At 39.5% G+C, this 17,899-nt stretch overlaps 3 protein-coding genes across 4 annotated transcripts; all 3 read right to left on the reverse strand.

The window, feature by feature from the left end:
• Positions 1-898: 898 nt before the first annotated feature.
• slc35e1 (solute carrier family 35 member E1) lies at positions 899-9,358 on the reverse strand. Its single transcript, XM_026323442.1, has 6 exons — positions 8,965-9,358; positions 7,168-7,238; positions 4,099-4,236; positions 2,920-3,045; positions 2,566-2,811; positions 899-1,820 (listed from the first exon to the last, which is right to left on the reverse strand). Exons 1-6 carry the CDS (start codon positions 9,290-9,292, stop codon positions 1,593-1,595), a joined length of 1,137 nt encoding a protein of 378 aa, XP_026179227.1. The 5' UTR covers positions 9,293-9,358; the 3' UTR covers positions 899-1,592.
• A 337-nt stretch (positions 9,359-9,695) lies between these two features.
• Positions 9,696-14,324, reverse strand: LOC113139851 (mediator of RNA polymerase II transcription subunit 26). 2 transcript variants are annotated; one of them, XM_026323441.1, is made up of 3 exons: positions 14,000-14,324; positions 12,588-12,662; positions 9,696-12,488 (listed from the first exon to the last, which is right to left on the reverse strand). In XM_026323441.1, the coding sequence occupies exons 1-3, from the start codon at positions 14,069-14,071 to the stop codon at positions 10,926-10,928; spliced, it is 1,710 nt and encodes a 569-aa protein (XP_026179226.1). In that variant the 5' UTR covers positions 14,072-14,324; the 3' UTR covers positions 9,696-10,925. The 2 variants fall into 2 exon arrangements, with proteins under 2 accessions (XP_026179226.1, XP_026179225.1); XM_026323440.1 differs by having other exon boundaries at positions 12,588-12,665.
• A 948-nt stretch (positions 14,325-15,272) lies between these two features.
• Positions 15,273-17,655, reverse strand: smim7 (small integral membrane protein 7). Its single transcript, XM_026323524.1, has 5 exons — positions 17,580-17,655; positions 17,323-17,364; positions 16,417-16,469; positions 16,241-16,331; positions 15,273-16,029 (listed from the first exon to the last, which is right to left on the reverse strand). Exons 1-5 carry the CDS (start codon positions 17,603-17,605, stop codon positions 16,014-16,016), a joined length of 228 nt encoding a protein of 75 aa, XP_026179309.1. The 5' UTR covers positions 17,606-17,655; the 3' UTR covers positions 15,273-16,013.
• Between the last annotated feature and the right edge of the window lie 244 nt (positions 17,656-17,899).

The raw sequence follows: 17,899 nt of genomic DNA on the forward strand, positions 1-17,899 counted from the left end.
ACTTTTAATTTTACAAACCAAACCTCATGCTGGTCTCAGTCTGTCTGGTGACCATCTGACAGCAAGGTTACAAAAATGCTTTAGATTAAAGTCACAATCTGCATAACACATTTAGTTGTTTCATAATGTGCAAACTCAACAAAGGCCTCTGTTTAAAAAGCAGAAACCTCACAGAGCAGCTTTGGTTCAGGCTGGGAAAAAAAAAAAAAAAAAAATCACCTGACAGGACAGAAAATCTCACTCTGCCTGAGAACCTTCACAGATCAATAAATACCAATAATAAGCAACAAAAAAATTGTTTTAAATCAAATTTTCAAACCTAAACTATGATGGCAAAATAATACATTTTAACATCTTGATTACATTTTACAAGATTAGACTACCTTAGAAAGATGGTTGCAGTGGACAGCTATTTAAATTTTTTTTAAAAGTTTGTTCAGGTAAAACTAACTTTTACATTTTTACATTTACATGTCATGATAACAACAGATGGCCTATTTTCTTTTTATCCTGGATAAAAGGACAGATTTGTGGGAGGTCATTGACTGTTCTGCATAGCTGAATTCGTCTCACTCTTGGATTTCAGTAAAATTTGTCTTGAAGACATGGTCACTTTGTGTGTGTTTGGAAAAGCACATTTTCAACAGTGTCAGATTTGTCTTCACCAGACACTTGTGTTTTTCAGTTACCTCATAGAGTGAGTTCAGGAGTGAAACTGGAGTTAGCACTCTAACATTTGTCAATCGGCACCACACAGGAGGAAAGTGGGAGCTGATGGGAATGATTTTTATACCATCCAACTAAATTTCCAAAAAGGTCTCCCAATTTCTTTTTAGGTGACTTTCACCTACTGTCAAAAAAAAAAAAAAAAAAAAAAAAAAAAAAAAAAAAAAACCATCATATATTCCTGTTTATTTACTGAAGACAGTGTCAGTTGTCTGCTTCTCATCACAGGTGCCTCATGAAGGAAAACGTCAACACTTAGTGTGAATTGCCTAACACCAAAAACTTTAAGGCTTTTCACTGAATCATGTTTGTTACAAAAAGTTACACGACTGTTATTATTATAATGTTATTATAATGTCCAGAGGAAATAATTACAGCTGATATCTTTCCACTGTAAGTGAACAAAATAATCCACGCCATTTTACGGCTTGTTTGTTAAAACAAAACTCAAACATTTTCATACAGTTAGGTGATCAGCTACCTACCAAGCATCCACCCGCTGTGGCACATTTCTGGGGCTGGATAACCAGACAATCACTCACCAAAATGTCTGAAAATGATTAGGACTTGTTTTGACTCTGAGACCGTCCATTGCAGATGGTACCAAAGCGATAACCAAACAATGACATGAATCAAAGCTGTCAGGAATTTATACAGGGAAGAGCGTGGGAGAGGTCACGACACTGGCCCATCATTCTTCATAAACCAAAAAAAAAACCCCCAAAAAAAACAAAACAAAAAAAAAAAAAAAAACAGCACTTGCCTTCAGTTTCATATTTGGGGCAGGGTGCAGACCCACTACTAGGAGGGCAGCTACACACAATAATGTCTATAACAGCGACCCAGAGCGAGAACAGCCTCCTCCTTTACACCACATACTGGTGATTGCCGCTGTAGGTTGTCGTGTAGGCCTGCCTGCTGTACTGGAAGTGGTCGGTCAGCACGTTGTTCCAGCTGTGGGGCTGCTCTGAGCCATGGGAGAAAGGCACTGACCCGTTGGCCTGGATCTTCTCCAGCACTGGGTTGTCAAAGGACCTCACGTCCTGCTTTGCACTTGGAAGCAGCTTCTTCTGCTTGTTGGCATCATACTTGGCCTGTTGTGGAGAAGAGCAAATGGATTTTGAATGTGTGGTTGCCTTAAAAGTTGGCCCATGACACTGCACTGTCGCAGCCCACTGATGCTAAACAGTTTGGGTGTTTCAGAGAACCACTTTCCCCAAGAGGATAAATGAAGTATAACTTTACATTACAATCAATAGCAAACTGACGCTTTTAGGCTGAGAGGCAAACATGAGGCAAAGGGCTGGAATGGAAGCAGACCACAAACTTCCCGATTCATCTCATTCTCTTTAAAGCAAGGAGCCAAAGGAAACAGACCTTTAGCTTTATTCTCTTTATATCTCTGACCATTTAATTGTCAGGACTGTATGGCTGCAGTCTTGTTTCCCCCTTTATTGCTGTCAAATAAATAAGCAAAATAAATTTAAAAAAAGCTACTTTCTGTGGAAAAAATGTATTATTGAGGTAACCTGGTTTTTTAATGTTCACCATAAAATAAGGCAGCAGCACCGTTTGCTGATTTGCAGAAGAAAAAAAAAGATCTAGTGTTTAGAAACTGACATAAATCAGACAAGTATAATCTTCAGATATCAGCTTGTCACATTGATATCACAACTTTTGTCCTAAACAGATAATTAACTCTACATTTCTCCTTTAGCTCTTGTTCCTGGCATTTCCCTGTGACACTGCCTCCATCTAAATTTATATTCTTGGCCTCATTTGCTCGTCTTCTTCCATCTCTGTCTGACCTACTAACATCCAGTCGTCAGAGCGACTCACCTTGTTGTAGAGGAAGACCCCAACTATGGCCGTCATCATACCCATGACGTTAGTGAGTGTGACTGGGTTGCGCAGCATTAGCAGGGAAATGCTAATGACCATGATCCTTTTGGTGGCGTTGGCGACGGCGTAGCTGAGCGGGCTGACGAGGTTGAGCACACTAAAAGCGATGACGTTCTGTGCAAAGTTGCAGAAACCACTGATGAGCAGGAGGACAAAGGTACCTGTCCATCCCGAGATGTCCGACTGAGAAAAAAGAAAACAACAAGCTGAAGACAGTTTTTCCATCAATTTTTGACATAAAAATAAATAAATGAGACAATACAAACATCGGTCTACATTACCACAACTCACCAGGTCTCCATTAACAAGAAATACAGAGAGATCCACCAGAACCCAGGTGGGCACCATGAAGATAACAGCACTAAAGCCCAGGATGCTGAGCAGCCTCAGGTGGTGGATCCTCGTGTCATGCAACACCTTTAAAAGACGAGAAGAAAAAAAACAATGAACAATTAAAGGTAGTGGGGAAACAAAGTTGCTACTGCACTGGAAAAGATGTAATGGTGATGTGAAGTCTTTCCCGGCTTTGAACCTCTCTGTTGTCCACGGTGAACTTATTCAACATAAATCACAAATCAGTGACATAATGTTTTATCCATTACTACATAGTTCAGATGAAAAAGACCAATTATTTCAACCAGTAAGGTGTGGACATGTCCTGCTTCACCCACCTTTCTGAAAAAGAAATAACAGACATAAACATAGAAATCCTTTAAGTTTTTGTTGAACTTCATGCTCATTCATTCTGATGTTAGAGAAAATCATCTTTGAATCATGCAGTTTTAACAGAGACACACAGAGAACTTGTAGCAGAAGACAGTTATCATTGAGCACCTAAAATTAACATTCAGAGATTAGATTCCTCCTTCAGTTCCCCTTATTTAGTCGTTGCTAGTCGTCAATGTGACTAACATGTTGGTTATATTACATGTGGGCACTGGGCTCTGACAGTTGGTTCCATCTTGGGTCCAGCTGGTAGAAAACCAAATTAGTTAGTGTTAGTTTGCACATCTTATGTCAGTCTTGTAAATACAAACTGTCCCCTGGGAAAAGCCACACAAGTCAATGTGCCAAAAATAAGATGCAATGTAAAATGACATAGTATCAATAACTATTGTTGATAAAGAAAAGAGGTTCGAGGTAAACCAACGCAAACAGTTTTAAAATGCACATACACGTCCAATAATATGACTAAAACCAGACTCACATGGTCAAAGGTGAAAGAAAAAGAAATTTTCTTTTGAAGCCCACTTCAAATTTGCCCTCTTGTGTAACATAGTTGCCCCTCCTAACTTTTCAACACAGAACCACTTCTCTTTTCTGACAGCAAATCTATACAAACATAACACCATGAAGGAGGATGTCAGTTGAACACCAAACCACCAGGAAGTAACATTTTCAAAAAGTCTCCTTCTACCCGGCTCCTCTGTGCAGGGACCATGTGACTGTGCCAGGGTGAGACAGATTTACCTTCTTGGAGAAGATGTTCTGCAGAGAAAAGCAGAGTGTGGCAGCCAGAGCGCTGATTAGTCCTGAAACATCAAAGGACAGCTCAGTGACTGTGGCCAGCAGCACTCCACCAATGATGGGGATGAGCGATATGTACACCTATGACAGGGAGCGCACAGAGACAGAAGGCGGATTCAGAAAAGAAAATACAAACACTTCAGCTTTAGTCCAGTAAATAAATCAATTATCGTTGGCAGCTTCAGGCAGCATTTCTTAACCTGAAATCCACACCACATATATTTATACTAAAAGGAGCTGCAACAATGAATCAATTTCTTGATTGACAGAAAAATATTTGGCACCTATTTTTGATAATTTTTTTATATTCATTACATATTTCCAGCTTCTCATTCAGTAGGGGCTGCTTTTGCTTTTGAGTAAATTAGATGAATAAGAACATGAGCGGCCTGTTACCAAGCCATGAAATGTAATAAATGTCTATCATAGTAACTCAGGATGCAAATTCTGTGGAAAATTGTGTTATTTCAGGCTGCCATTCGTATTTTGCATAATGTGAGGTGACACTTCAAACACTTCATTGAATTTAGTCAAAGCCAAACCTCCCAAAAAAGTGGCGGCATATGAGAAATATCTTTATAAAATGTTGGCAGCATGCTTTACAAAACTGCATTGTTGAGACACTGTTCATATCTACCCAAACACATCTTGATAATGCAACATTTTCACTTTTGTTGTTATCATTTACCTCTTTAGAGGCTGCAGCTGGACCTATGAACCGTTCTAACCTGAGGGACAAAACCTCATGGGCTGAAACTACCACAACATCTACAGCAAGATGTGCATTTGCATGTTGAAGATGTTGGATCATGAGAAATGATAGAGATCTGTAGTTGCTGTGAAACCCACTTGTGCACCCACTCCATCTCCGTAAACATCCACTCAGACTGAAACCGAGAAAACACTGCACTGAGCACCGATTAACTGATTCCACTAATTTACTGCCACCAAATGATCAGTTTTCGTTTTCGCAAAATTACAGAAACAACAATAGAACAACAAGAAGGATCTCAGAAGTAAAATAATCAGGAATGGGCTGTAGAAGAACAGACTGGAAACTAATAGTTTACAAAGTAGTTATTATTTTACAGACTGACCGCATGGAGCAGCTGTTTTGTTTTTTTGGCCGTGATTAGACAGGATGCGCTACAGGAATAAGAGCAGCTCTATATAAAAACAAGTTGAACAGGTTCAAGTTGTAAAACTTTCTTGTGTAAACAAACTGAAAAGGCTGTTTACCCAACGAGTGTCTGTCTACTTAGTCCTTTACCAACAGTGCGCCACTGAAAAGTGCTGGTTGATTTCTGGAACCCTGAACATTAAGAGTGGTTGTTTTTGGCCCAGATTTCTGTTCCAGTTCAGGTGTCCTGGTACATCTCTTTCACCTTTTTTTTTTTTTTTTTTGTTTAATTCCCTCCTGAAGGCATTCTGGACTAAAAAGGAAAAGATAGAGACTACAGAAACGCATTTAGGGAGGGTTCGGTTTTGTCAAATACATTTATTTTTATTTATTTTAAGATTTACATTCACTGGAATGCATTATAATGATGCCACAGTGATAAGTATATTAGTTGATTTGAAATTAGTTGAAATTATTAGTATTCTTCAAGTAAAAATGCCTCATTTTAGCTTTTCAAATGTAAAGTAGCCTAAATTTAATGTCTGTAGATGGTGGACTGCTGGTTGGACGAACAAGCAAAATGAAGACCCTGGGGCATTGAAATTGCAAATGAACTTTTACTAGACTGAGCAATCAACAAAATAACTGTGGTAAGAGAAAGAAATTAGAAACCCCCCTCAATATAATGTAACTCAGCACAACACCAATTGTAAGTTTTACCCCAGCAATAAACATAATTGAAGTTATAGTGCTCATTCAGTCTATCGGATGTTCTAATGTGTTTTCGTGCAACTTAGGTTTCTCAAACATGACCTGCACACACACAGTAACACGTCATTAGCACCTACATTCCCTGTCTGTGGGCCCATCTGTCTGAACACTGAACGGGTGACTGGAAGGTAAACATGACAAGCTGATGTTAGATTCAGAGGTCTCCTTATTTACATTTAGCCAACCTCGGCTGTAAAAATTTCATCCTTCTGGATAGAAAATTCAGCTGCATTCCAGAGATGTTAAAAATTGTGAACCACTGCCCCAATGGCAGCTTTTAGCCTCCAATCCAGATTCTTTGATCCTAACGCACCAGCAGATATGTAACAGTACAATAGTGTTTTGTATACTTTGTATAATGCAAATAGGAGGTGTGCAAATACAAATTTAGATACAACTGCACATTGTTAACACTACAAACTGAGGCCAAGGAGATGATGCATTTTGATAACTAGATGTTAATTTAAATTATTTTTAAACAAATGATTGTTAATATATGTCTTGGTTTTCTTAGATTTCAATGACAGAAAAATGTTTGTTTGGTTTTTGGAGTGACAATCCAGATCCAGCTAAACAAGCTGAAACCTAGACTTGCAGCAAAACACACTCAATGATGTGCTTAATTACACTCAGTCAAGTTGATCTACCAGTCTGTCTAGTACAAATCTCTGCTGCAGCTAAAAATTTGTGCACATAACAGGTGTCCTCAAAAAACATTATATGAGTCACAAAATGGGAGTTTAAGCTTCCTCCAGTTCTCCTATTACTTTCCCCTCTGGTCTGGAAATTTTCAACCACCTGCAGATCACATACCATGACAGTGTGCGTGAATGAATACATACCAAGTGGGCTCCTTATATAAAAAGTAATGAATGTGGGCCCCCTGTGACTGAATATATCAGCCAAGTGTGGCTGGCTTGTTGGAATAAAAGCTAGTTTTCTACCTGACCTACATGCTCCCACAGAGCATCTGATCAGTTTCGGGGGACAATAGCCCCTGTGGATGGCTGTAATATGAGATGCAGTATAGTCACAGTTCTGTGCCACATCACCACTGCTGAGTCTCAGGCACTGGAAAAACAGGCTGAAACACGAGTTAGCCTTGTGACGAACTTACTCACCTTTGTGGTTTGCTTCTCCTTCATGATAATTCTTGATAACAACACGACCCATATAGGCATTGTGGCTTTGACTGAGAAAATAAAGACACAAAAATGGATAATGTCAGATTATTCTTTTAGCAAACAGCTAAATGCAGCAGGTCAAGCATAAAAGACGAAGTTTGGAAAGCTTGATGTTGGTACATCAGAGCCAGTCCCACGCAGCTGTCAAATACTCAGTAATTCTTACAGATCTAAACTCTAATCTAGTGTGTGGCACTAGTAATGTGTTTAACTCAGCAATCGTGGGCCCCCTGTGACTGAAATTGAGTCTCAGGTCCACCAGAGGTCTTTGAAATTCATCAGAGAAGATCTAACCAGTTTAGATTTGGTTAGCTCTAGTTCAAGTCTAGGCAAACTATACGACGTTAGGAAATATATTTTATTTCTTCATTTTATTAAACAGTTACTTTGTTGGGTGCACCTAACTAAAACCACTGCACTCAATATGACAGTTATGTTCATTTTGTTTTAGAAACATTTTGGATTCATTTGTGGGGCTGTTGAATTTTATCATATGCTAATATCTTCCCCTACCTTTTATACCTTTTAATACCTAATGCAACACAGCTCAACACCACTGCAAACTATAGCACCCAGCATGTTCCTTAGGTTGAATTAATGCCTCTCTAAAACAAAAAGTAAACATTATAACCTATATGAGAGGAGGATTTGTTGCACACTGTCTACTTATGGTATGCATCTATTAAGTGGAAAAACCAGTCAGTGTTGATGGGAACTGTCATCTATAATGACAGAACTTAGATTTTGTTGACATGGCAGTAAAAACTCAAAAAACAGGTCTAAATACCACAAGAAGGGGTCTTTAAAATGGCTTGAGGGGGTATTTGGTACAACAGTGCTGCAATAAATCAGACCAGTTCGTAAATATTTGCTGTCGTTTAGAGGTTTAAACTTGTATTCAAATGCTTAAAGTTCCTTTTTAATTACTGTTATTATGATTCAGAAAAAATCCTATTATATTTTAATGAAACACAGGCTACAGTATTCAAACACGAAAATACCAATTCACTTAGTCTTTCCCCACTCTAACATCATCAGAGATGGTATCTTCCACCTTCTGATTAAGATCATTTTAATAATACAATATATTAATAAGGCTACAATTATAATAATAAGGCTACTTATTAATCCAGTTCATTTCTGGATTAATTACGAACTGTAAGACTTTAAAAACTGTAAGAACCGTGATTTCACAATTCTTGATGTCTAATGTGTCTTGTTTTTGTTTAACAATCAGTCATCACATGTTAGAAGCTGAGAAAATTTCGGATCTGTCAAAAATCAATGAATTAATTAACCTTTACAGCGCCATACATCAGGTGACCTGGATATGAGGAAGTATTTAAAGGACTGCATTGGTTTTAGCTAGCTGTGTGCACCTAATCAACTGACTGGTTTTTATCTGGTAGCTTATTAAAACTTAAACAGGCACACAGGTTGAGCGTTATTTAACTGGGCTAGCTAAACTAACAGCACCCTGATATTTTCAGAAATAAGGTGTAGCTAGAGCACCCATGGCAGGTTCATGGGTCTCAGCAAAGCCCGTCTGTTCACGGCCTTCAGAAAAATTACTTCAACCGGAACCCACAAGCTGGTTAAACGTCGGTGTAGCCGAGCTGCCCAGCGTTAGCCACGAAGCTAACAGCAGCTGACGTTACGGACACATCATCAAGTCCCCGGGCTAACGAGCTCCGGTGGCTTCACGTTAGGATCACCAAAACCCGCGGTACTCACCTGTGTGCGCGTACGACACGGGCACTTTCCATATGCTGAAATGGGCGGACACCGATGCAAAGTATTTTCCGAAGGCTAACGGCAGGATGTACCACCGGTAGTACCTGGTCGGCAGTTCTGTTTTGGGGACTCCCCATGCCCGCAGCAGCGGCGGCAGGAAAATGACGACAGACATGATATGAAACAGAGAGACCGTAACCGGGTACGGGAAGCCATTGAGGATGATTTTGTTAATGACGTTGCCCCCCGAGCTGACCGTATACCAGCACACACACAGCGACACTATCCGGATCCCTTCCCTGACCGGGGTCCGCTCCACCGCAGCCATCTTCCAGCGCGGAGTGACGAGTCACCGGCAGTGTATCTGACTGCACCGGGGGAGGGCTGCGCTGCCCTGCCGCCAAACTACCGACTGTGGGAGAAACGCGTTGCTTCCGGCCGCAGCCTTCAAAATAAGACACTATTTAAAAAGCCCTGCATGCGAAAGCTTAGGAGAAATTCTGTTTTATTTTCTGAAGTGAAAAAGAGTAAATGCATCCTCCGTAGCAGGCAGACGTCAAGAGATGTACCTTTGGTGCTCAGTTACCTTTTATATAAAAAAAACGTCCAGAAGAGGTAGCACAGATCCTGCACCTTATGGATTAATTTATTTCAATTAATACAATTAATTATAAAGAGCAGCTAAAGATCTGTACGGATCCATGTATGCTGAAAGACAAGACAATCACAAGTCCTTCTTTTTTTTTTTATTAACACATATCAACATGTCCACTGAAAGGACTAAGTAGCAAATACAGTATATTCTCTTCTGCACTCGACTGAACACAGAAGGCTAATTTCTGTACATTCACTAAGGCTCTGGCTTAAGGGAAAACACAGGTTTCCATAAGGCAAACATCTAAAGGAATGATATTAAGTACTTTATCCAGCATGTCAATTTATATCTCAGTTCCTTCTGACAGTACAAAGATGCAAGCTTGTACAGCCATCTGCTCTGCAATTTAGCTCATATTTTACAACCTAAATACACAATAAAGGGAAAAGGCAAGTAGAAAAAATATTTCACGTGATGAAAATGTGTTATGTTTTTAATGGTAGGTTGGGTTATCACCAGGGACAGTCTGGAATACCCCTGCTCCACCACTGAACCAACTCTGATTAAAGAACAATAATTTAGTGTAGTCTGATCATGTATAGAAATCTCAAAGTAAATATGTAACTGTAAAATATTATACTTGACAGTCACAGTTGTCATTGTGTGTTGTTCTAATCTGTAATAAGCCTTTAATAATAATAAGCCTTTCTGCAGTTACATTTGGCATTCTCATGCCACTTCATTTGCCACAAGAGAACATAACATTTTAAAATGGATTTTTCAGTTTTTCTTTCTGATAAAAGCCATCACTGCTATGCAATGATACATATTTTAGAGCAAAAACAGTTAATACTGAAAATAACAGCTACTTGAAGATATTCATTTAGGTTTTAAACAGCTAAAAGTCTTGTTTAAAATGCACAAGCAAATGCCAACTAAAATCCTATTGGTAGATTATCAGTTGCTTTACTAAATATTGAAAGATTTGAGACCAAATGTGAGGGAATGCAGAAAATTCAGCCACATTCCATAAAATGTGGATAATTTAGGACTAAAAAAAATAAATAAATAAAATGTTGCTATGCAGTTTTGTTTCTGTCCATATGAAGAATGGCAGGTAAACTCCATCTGTACGATTATTGAACACTGACAACTAAATGGGCAGATAATGCATAGCCTTTTCCCTTCATGCTGTACTCATTGAGCTCACCTCATAAAAACACATGTGCTCCATGTGCTCCAACACATACCCAACCAGGCAGCGTATGTGTTCCATTTTCACCAATGGTGCAAAACAGCAGCTTACATTTGAAAACTTCATACTTCTAGAGCTGTTTCACTGAACAATGCAGGCAGCTCAGACCTTTCAATCCAAACAGACGTATGGCAGTATATTCAACCTGGTCTCATCATCATGTGGGTCTAAGGAGATACACTCTGTCCAATCATACCAGTTACCCTTTGTATCATAACAACCGTTAACCCCAGACCAGTGTTGTGAGTGTAATCTGCTCAGGTCTTCACCATTGATCTCTCTGCTAACCCCTGGCAAATCCTTGGCTGGTAGCTCAGGTACCAATACGTGTGTTTTCGTAGTGTTTTTAATTTGGTATTCCTCTTTTCTTAAAAACTCTGTCATAAAAAAGTGTGCACCAGGGGTGTGGGCACCTGACAATGTCAGCACATTGCTTTGCTGGCTAAGGTATGACTGGATGATGTCACTCCTTGAGAGCTCTTTCCAGTCTGTCTGCTGAAATGGACTGGGAGGAACTGGAGGATTCTGCTTCAGCTGGTCTGATTGCTGACTTTCAGGTCTGTGGCCCACCTTGACCTCTTCCTCCTGGCAAGACTCTTTATAAAAGGAGGGCTTTATCTGCCCTGTTACAGGGTCAAATGTAAGCCTCCTGTCTTTTAACCGGACTGGTTTCATGTCTTCTACAGTGTGTCCATCTAAATTTACCGCATAGTCTTTAGGCCTGTATTTCTGCCTTTTCATTTTCCCTGTATCATTAACAGCATAATCCGAACTGACCCCATCAGTGCAGGATCTGGCAGTTGAGTTATGAATAGGGGTGTTGGGAGTCCTGCTTTGAGAGTCAAAATCTGCAGACCATGAACTGTCTGTGCATAAACCCTGAACACAAGCATTTAAATGCTGAGTAGAAGGCCCCAACTCAGAGGTGTCCACAGACTCTGGTCTCAAGGTGGAGCTAGAAACACCCTGCGAATGTGGTGCAGTTTGTTTGACAACAGCTTCCTGCACTGGAGTCTGAGGACGGTCCCAGGAACAGCGAGGGCTTCTCGTTCGATACTGCCCCCCAGAGGCAGCCTGCCCTCGTTTAGCTTGTGGCTGCGGAACTGATGCTTTTTGTAAAGAAGTGGTGGAAGGTTTGCTGTATCCTGGGGCACTTGGGCGAGGTTTTACAGCATTGACAGGGATTTTATTTAGCCTGTCATTGTCCAAAGACTCAGAATTTCCCCTGTCTAAAGGCTGATGTGCACGAGTATCTGTACAAATTTCTGAGTTTCCACCAATTCCATTGCTTGGCAGCTGTTTAGAGTTTTGCACTTTATCATTAAGAGTCATTTTGGATATCACGGCTGGTGAAAGATGTCCTTCCTTCTGGTCACCCTTACGTTTCCTTTTGTTCACTTTTTCCACACTCGGGGAGTAGCAGTTGTTGAAGTCATTTCTGTTCTTCAACTCTGGACCATTTTTACCTGATGGTGCGGAGGTAACAGGAGTGGAGATGCAGGCACCACCATTGGAAGACCATGATGCACCAAGGTGAACATTGGACAACACCTCACCCTTCCCTGGCTCAATTAGCTTTTGCCAGTTTCGCAGGAGCTTCTTAGCCCTTTTTGCAAGATCCTCATTCTTGGTTTTTTTCCTGACATCATTGATGAGCTTGCCAAGACGGGTTTCCTTCAAGGAAATAAGAGTGATGGTAAACAGCTACAGTGAACTGATTCAACTGCATTTCATTTGAACACAATGTATACTGTAGTTCTGAATGTATCTTACCTCTAGTGCTTCTTTTGTGATAGGATACTTCTCCAAAAAAGAGATCACCTCCACAACTACCACCATGTTGCGTATCTGCTGAAAAGACACATACTTTTATGTATCACAATCCTGACACATCATAGTTACAGCAACATTGTCCAAGTACAGCTGTTTGTATGAAGACGGCAAAGTTTGTGGTTTTTGAGTCTCAAATAGCCAAATTTGCATCTCATCTACAGAGAGAAGGAGAGGTCTTTAGAAGGTCAACTAGTAGTTTGAATATACTTTCAAATGTGCACCTGCATGTCAAGACACAATACACTCATGGCGGTTTCAGGCTAAATATGACAAACTGAGAATACATGCAAATGTGTTATTTTATTCAACAAGTAGACCATGACAGATCTGCAAATGTATCAAAATGCTATGTAGAATAGAGATCAACAGGCGCCAAAAAACAAATGTTGGCGCTTGGCCCCCTTAAGACATTAACACAGCATGTCTAAAGTGCATTGTTATATTCTTAAAACTTTACTTGTCCAACTGTACAAGCCATCTAGCCAGTCTTTAAAATATAGAGACAATATTTTGAGCCAAAAAAACAATCTCACACTTTTTTCTTTTGTTTTAAAGTGCATCATGGTCTAGCCTGTACCTACACTGTTGAGCTTCTGCTATCCTACAAGCCTGACCATAGTGTCAGATCCTCAGATGGGACCCTTCTGGTTGTTACTAAGGCTCAGCTCAAAAGTAAAGGAGTTCTGTCATTGCAGAATCAGACAGATTTTTAAATCACTTCCTAAAACATTGGGTATCTTTTCAAAAGGTCTTAAATTACTACCATAAAGTTTTTATTTTATTTATTTATTTTTATTTATTATAACCTTGTTTTATGTCTCTATTACCACTAATGTAGTAGTAGTACTATTTGAGTTTATTACATTTTACAATTACTAACTTATTGCCTAATTCTAGTTCTTGTACATCTGTTTTAAACCATGTAAAGCACTTGATAGCTTTGGTTTTTGACAGTGCAGTCTAAATAAAGCTACTGCTAAATTATTACGTATTTTTATAAACATCCATTAATCAATGTCTCTTGCACAAAAGCACATCATTTGCCTACACATACAGATACACAAAATGCAACACACACTACGTGGTAGCTCGTTTTAATAAGTTACAGTCCTGAAACATTATGCATTTTAGAGTAAAATGAAGTTACAGCAGGCTGATTTAGAACTACATTACCCTATTGCAGTGAGATAGCCAGGGTCTGGAGACCTGCTAATTAGCAAGCAAATAATAACTCGCCACACACGGACTGGCTCCACTGTGTCAAACGTCTGTGGCGACCTGAAGTCGGCTTGGCGTTGCTGTCTACCTACCGTCACCCAGGTAGTTCTTTGGAAACTGGCGGACATACTCACATTGCTCTGGCCGTCAATGGCCTGTAGGAGCCGGTCTCTCATCACCTGCGGAGTGGCTGTGGCCGCTGTCATCGCCTGGCGGTGTCGCGGGTCAGTCAGGACGGACTGGAACAGCAGAATCCACCAAATCTGCCGACTCCTATACGCCCGACGGAAGATCTTCCGTGGGAGTGGGCATCATGTATTATGATGCGTTTACGTTTGCTTTTGTTCGCCACCCTCACGGGCGTGATAATCCAGGTGACGAGGACAGAAAATCGTCTCCTGGCATCTGCTACCCCGCTCGGCTGGCAGCCTCCTCCTCCTCGGCCTTCATCTGGCTTTTGTGAAGCGCTCCCGAAGAGCATGATGGGAGAAACTACGTAACTGGCGTGAATTTACGTCGTGGCGTCATAGATGTGCATATCCATGATATAATAAAATATGTAATAAATATAATCATGTTATTGGTCACTGAAACATATATATTTTTATAATAAAAGGTTGTCATATTTTATTATTTATTTTTTTATTCCGTGAAATTCAAAAACTATATGTCATGTGCTCTTTTTGTGGCTTTTTTAGGTCTATCTGTTCTTTTTTTTCTCCTTTTAACTAGGTTACTGATAACATGAGCTTAACAATTTGCAATAAATGTTCATTTTTAGGTAGAAGGTACATACTAGAGGTTTTCAGACAGACCACAGCCAGTAGTCAGATTTTGCCATCTCATGGAAGGAAGTGAGAAAATCTCGTCATGCATGGTTGAAAAGTAAGGTAATAATTTTTAAATGACAGATGTTCACACCTTCATTGTTAATATTATGCAAAATATTTCATTCTTCAGTCTGGAACAAAGCATGGACCAGAAGGTAAAAGAGCTAACTTTAGTTTGTCATGCTGACTATAAACTTTTCACTGTGCTGTTTACAGTGCAAACCCATACAAAATAGTAAAAAATGTAATAGGAATAAAGGTAAGAATAAAGGCAGGAATAAAAAAAGGTAACACAGGAAAACTATTTTGATCAGTTGTCAGTTGCACTCTAAAGTCATAGTTTTATCAAATTCTGTTATTGAACATGACACAATAAAGCATGTTCATTTATTGCGTAAAAGTGTTATTAGCAGACAGCATTATGCCATCATTTCATTATGAATGTGTAGCAGACACATCATGGCAGTCAACCATTGGAGTCAAATGACAGACAAATAAGAAAACTGTATTTTTATTAAGAATAAGGACACATTTACATTATAGTACATATAGATTTACTTAGAGCACCCCCCCCCCCCCCCAAAAAAGGAAAATTGCTTAGTTTAATTGGAGAGGCTGTATTAAATATTGTGCATAGACACACACGCACATGACAGCCAAAGAGTATATTGGGAGAAGTTTGTGCCATTTATACTTACACATCAGATGGGATAGTTCATAAAAACGAGAAAGATCATTCTGACTTTTCTGTTTAATACAGCTGTATTTTGATAAACAAGATAATCTTGATAAGTCACAAGTTCACCACTAAGTGTGATTACTGTAGCAGTATGTCAGGTGATACCAAGCTAAATCTTTCAATAATGACAAACGGCTAACAAGCCACATATAGACTATTTACCAGTTTATGAAGGCTGTCCATCATTTTGAACCCTGGCATTTCTATAAAAAAGAAAACGTGCTTTAAAACAAACATGCTGAAACGACTTATTCTATAATGAAGCATGAGGGCTCATGAGAAAACACATATCCAGGAAAGACGGGTGTGCTGGTATAGTTACAGCTTAAACATAAAATAAACAAACAAACAAAAAAATTAAACTAAAAATGTAATAACTTTTATAAGACTAAATAAATACAGCAATTCATGAATTTCTGTACAGTCAGAAGTAGATTGAGGATTTGAGGTGGTAAATCAAATGAAGTATAATTACAGTTAAAAGGGCCCAAGGAACAGAAAATATTTATCAAGGTGAAGTTCAGAGCATTCATCTTGGAAGTCATCACCCCAAAGGGCTCTTGTTACTGCAAATGATGATCATGATCCAAATAATCTGCGAGGATTAAAAACATTCCACCAGTTAGGAAAGCAACAAATTCGCAGCACATTCCTGGGACATTTTTCAGTCTATTCTGTAAAATGTAGAATGTCACAAATGTGAGGTAATTTACAAAACAAGAGGCAGGATGAAGAAAGTAAATTAACACCCTATTACAACTATTTTAAAGTAGATGACTAGCGTTAGCTAACAGAGTGTTACTCACAAGATCATGCAGAACATGATGAAGATGTTCCATAATGCGATGAAGATCCTGAAGTATCGCAAACTGAGCAGGAACTCTCTGATGTTGTCACCTGAAAAACAGACAAAACTACAGATCTGTGCCACACAATTTTTCAGAATTTTCTGTATTCTTCCTCTTTAACTCTCAACACACACCTGTTGTCGGTGCTCTAGACTCATCTCCAAACCCCTGGGACTCCTTCTTTTTGCTGCAAAGCGTTAACAAAAATAACACATTAACAGGTTTTTAACAACATTGTGTGATCATCCATCACTGTCTGACATGTACCATGTAATGGCTGTTGTTGCTGTGTTTCGCTGTTTCCCCTAGAAAATGTTTATGTTCTGCTAGTGGTGGATCTATACCCACTTATTTCTATTTATTTTATAGAAGCTTATTTTGCTTTATTTCCATTTTTCACAGGAATCTGCAAGAGCATATCGCTGCTATTTTTGGGTGAAAGGCAGGGGTACACCCTAGACAGGTCACCAGTCCATCACAAGGCCACATACAGACACACACCAAACACATGCACACTCACTCCTATGGGCAATTTAGAGTCACCAATCAACCTGACATACATGTTTTTGGACTGTGGGAGGAAACTGGAGTACCCGGAGAAAACCCACCCAAGCACAGGGAGAACATGCCCCTGCTGGGTTTCGAACCAGAACCCTTCTTACTGTGAGGCAATTGTGAGGCTTGCCAAAAAACTGCAGTTGAAAATTAGCCAGCTGGCCATCATTGGCACATTTACAAACACGTTCTTTAATGTGTGCTGTCCTTATAAATGAAGCCCTGACACACATACACACACTACAGTTCAGAGCAGCAGTGTGTAACCCTCTGTGCAGTCATACATACACTTGGTATGTTTTATTTATAATAACATAACTACACATACATTAATACGTATACTTGAATTGGTAACACTTAGCTGAGCTTATGGGGAAAAAAATCCTATGCACATGGGTTAGGTTAGTTTAGTTTAAAAGGTGCTAAACAAATACAAAATAAAGTTATATAAAGTCAGTAAAAACCACTGCGACTGTAACACTTACAGCTTGAAATTCAGCACAGCCCCTGCGTTTACCAGTAAGGTCCTGGAGAGAAAGAGTCACAGATGAGATTTAGTTGTTTACCTGTATCGCTAATAGCTGCTGAGCTGGCATTAGCACGGGGGCTAGTTAGCTTATTATTTAGCTGGATATTATCCTATCTAACCAACCGCACACTGAACAATAACACACACTGCGGGCAAAACAGCTCAACAGAAACGCGTCTCTATGTAAAATATTAACGACAGTGGATAAATTACCCGAATATTAACAGATCTCCGATCATCTTGCTCACATCACACCAGAAACAACGCACTTCCGTGTTCGACCACGTAATCAGGAATGTGACCAATAGGATTTCAGTACCGTGACGACCAAGGTCTGTAGGTTTTTATACCCTGATATTTACCTGTAAGGTTCTACCTGGCACAGGCTGTGTGTGCCCACTGTTTTACACACTTTAAATGGTTGGGATTGGTTTGGGTATCAGCAGAAGTCGGTGTTAAAAGTGCTGTTTAGAGCCATGGTTACAGGCAAAGATGCTGAGTTGTACAGCAGATACAAAGGTCTGCCTGAAACA

Source organism: Mastacembelus armatus, chromosome 4 (genome assembly GCF_900324485.2).
Source record: "Mastacembelus armatus chromosome 4, fMasArm1.2, whole genome shotgun sequence".
In the NCBI taxonomy this organism is placed as follows: Eukaryota; Metazoa; Chordata; class Actinopteri; order Synbranchiformes; family Mastacembelidae; genus Mastacembelus; species Mastacembelus armatus.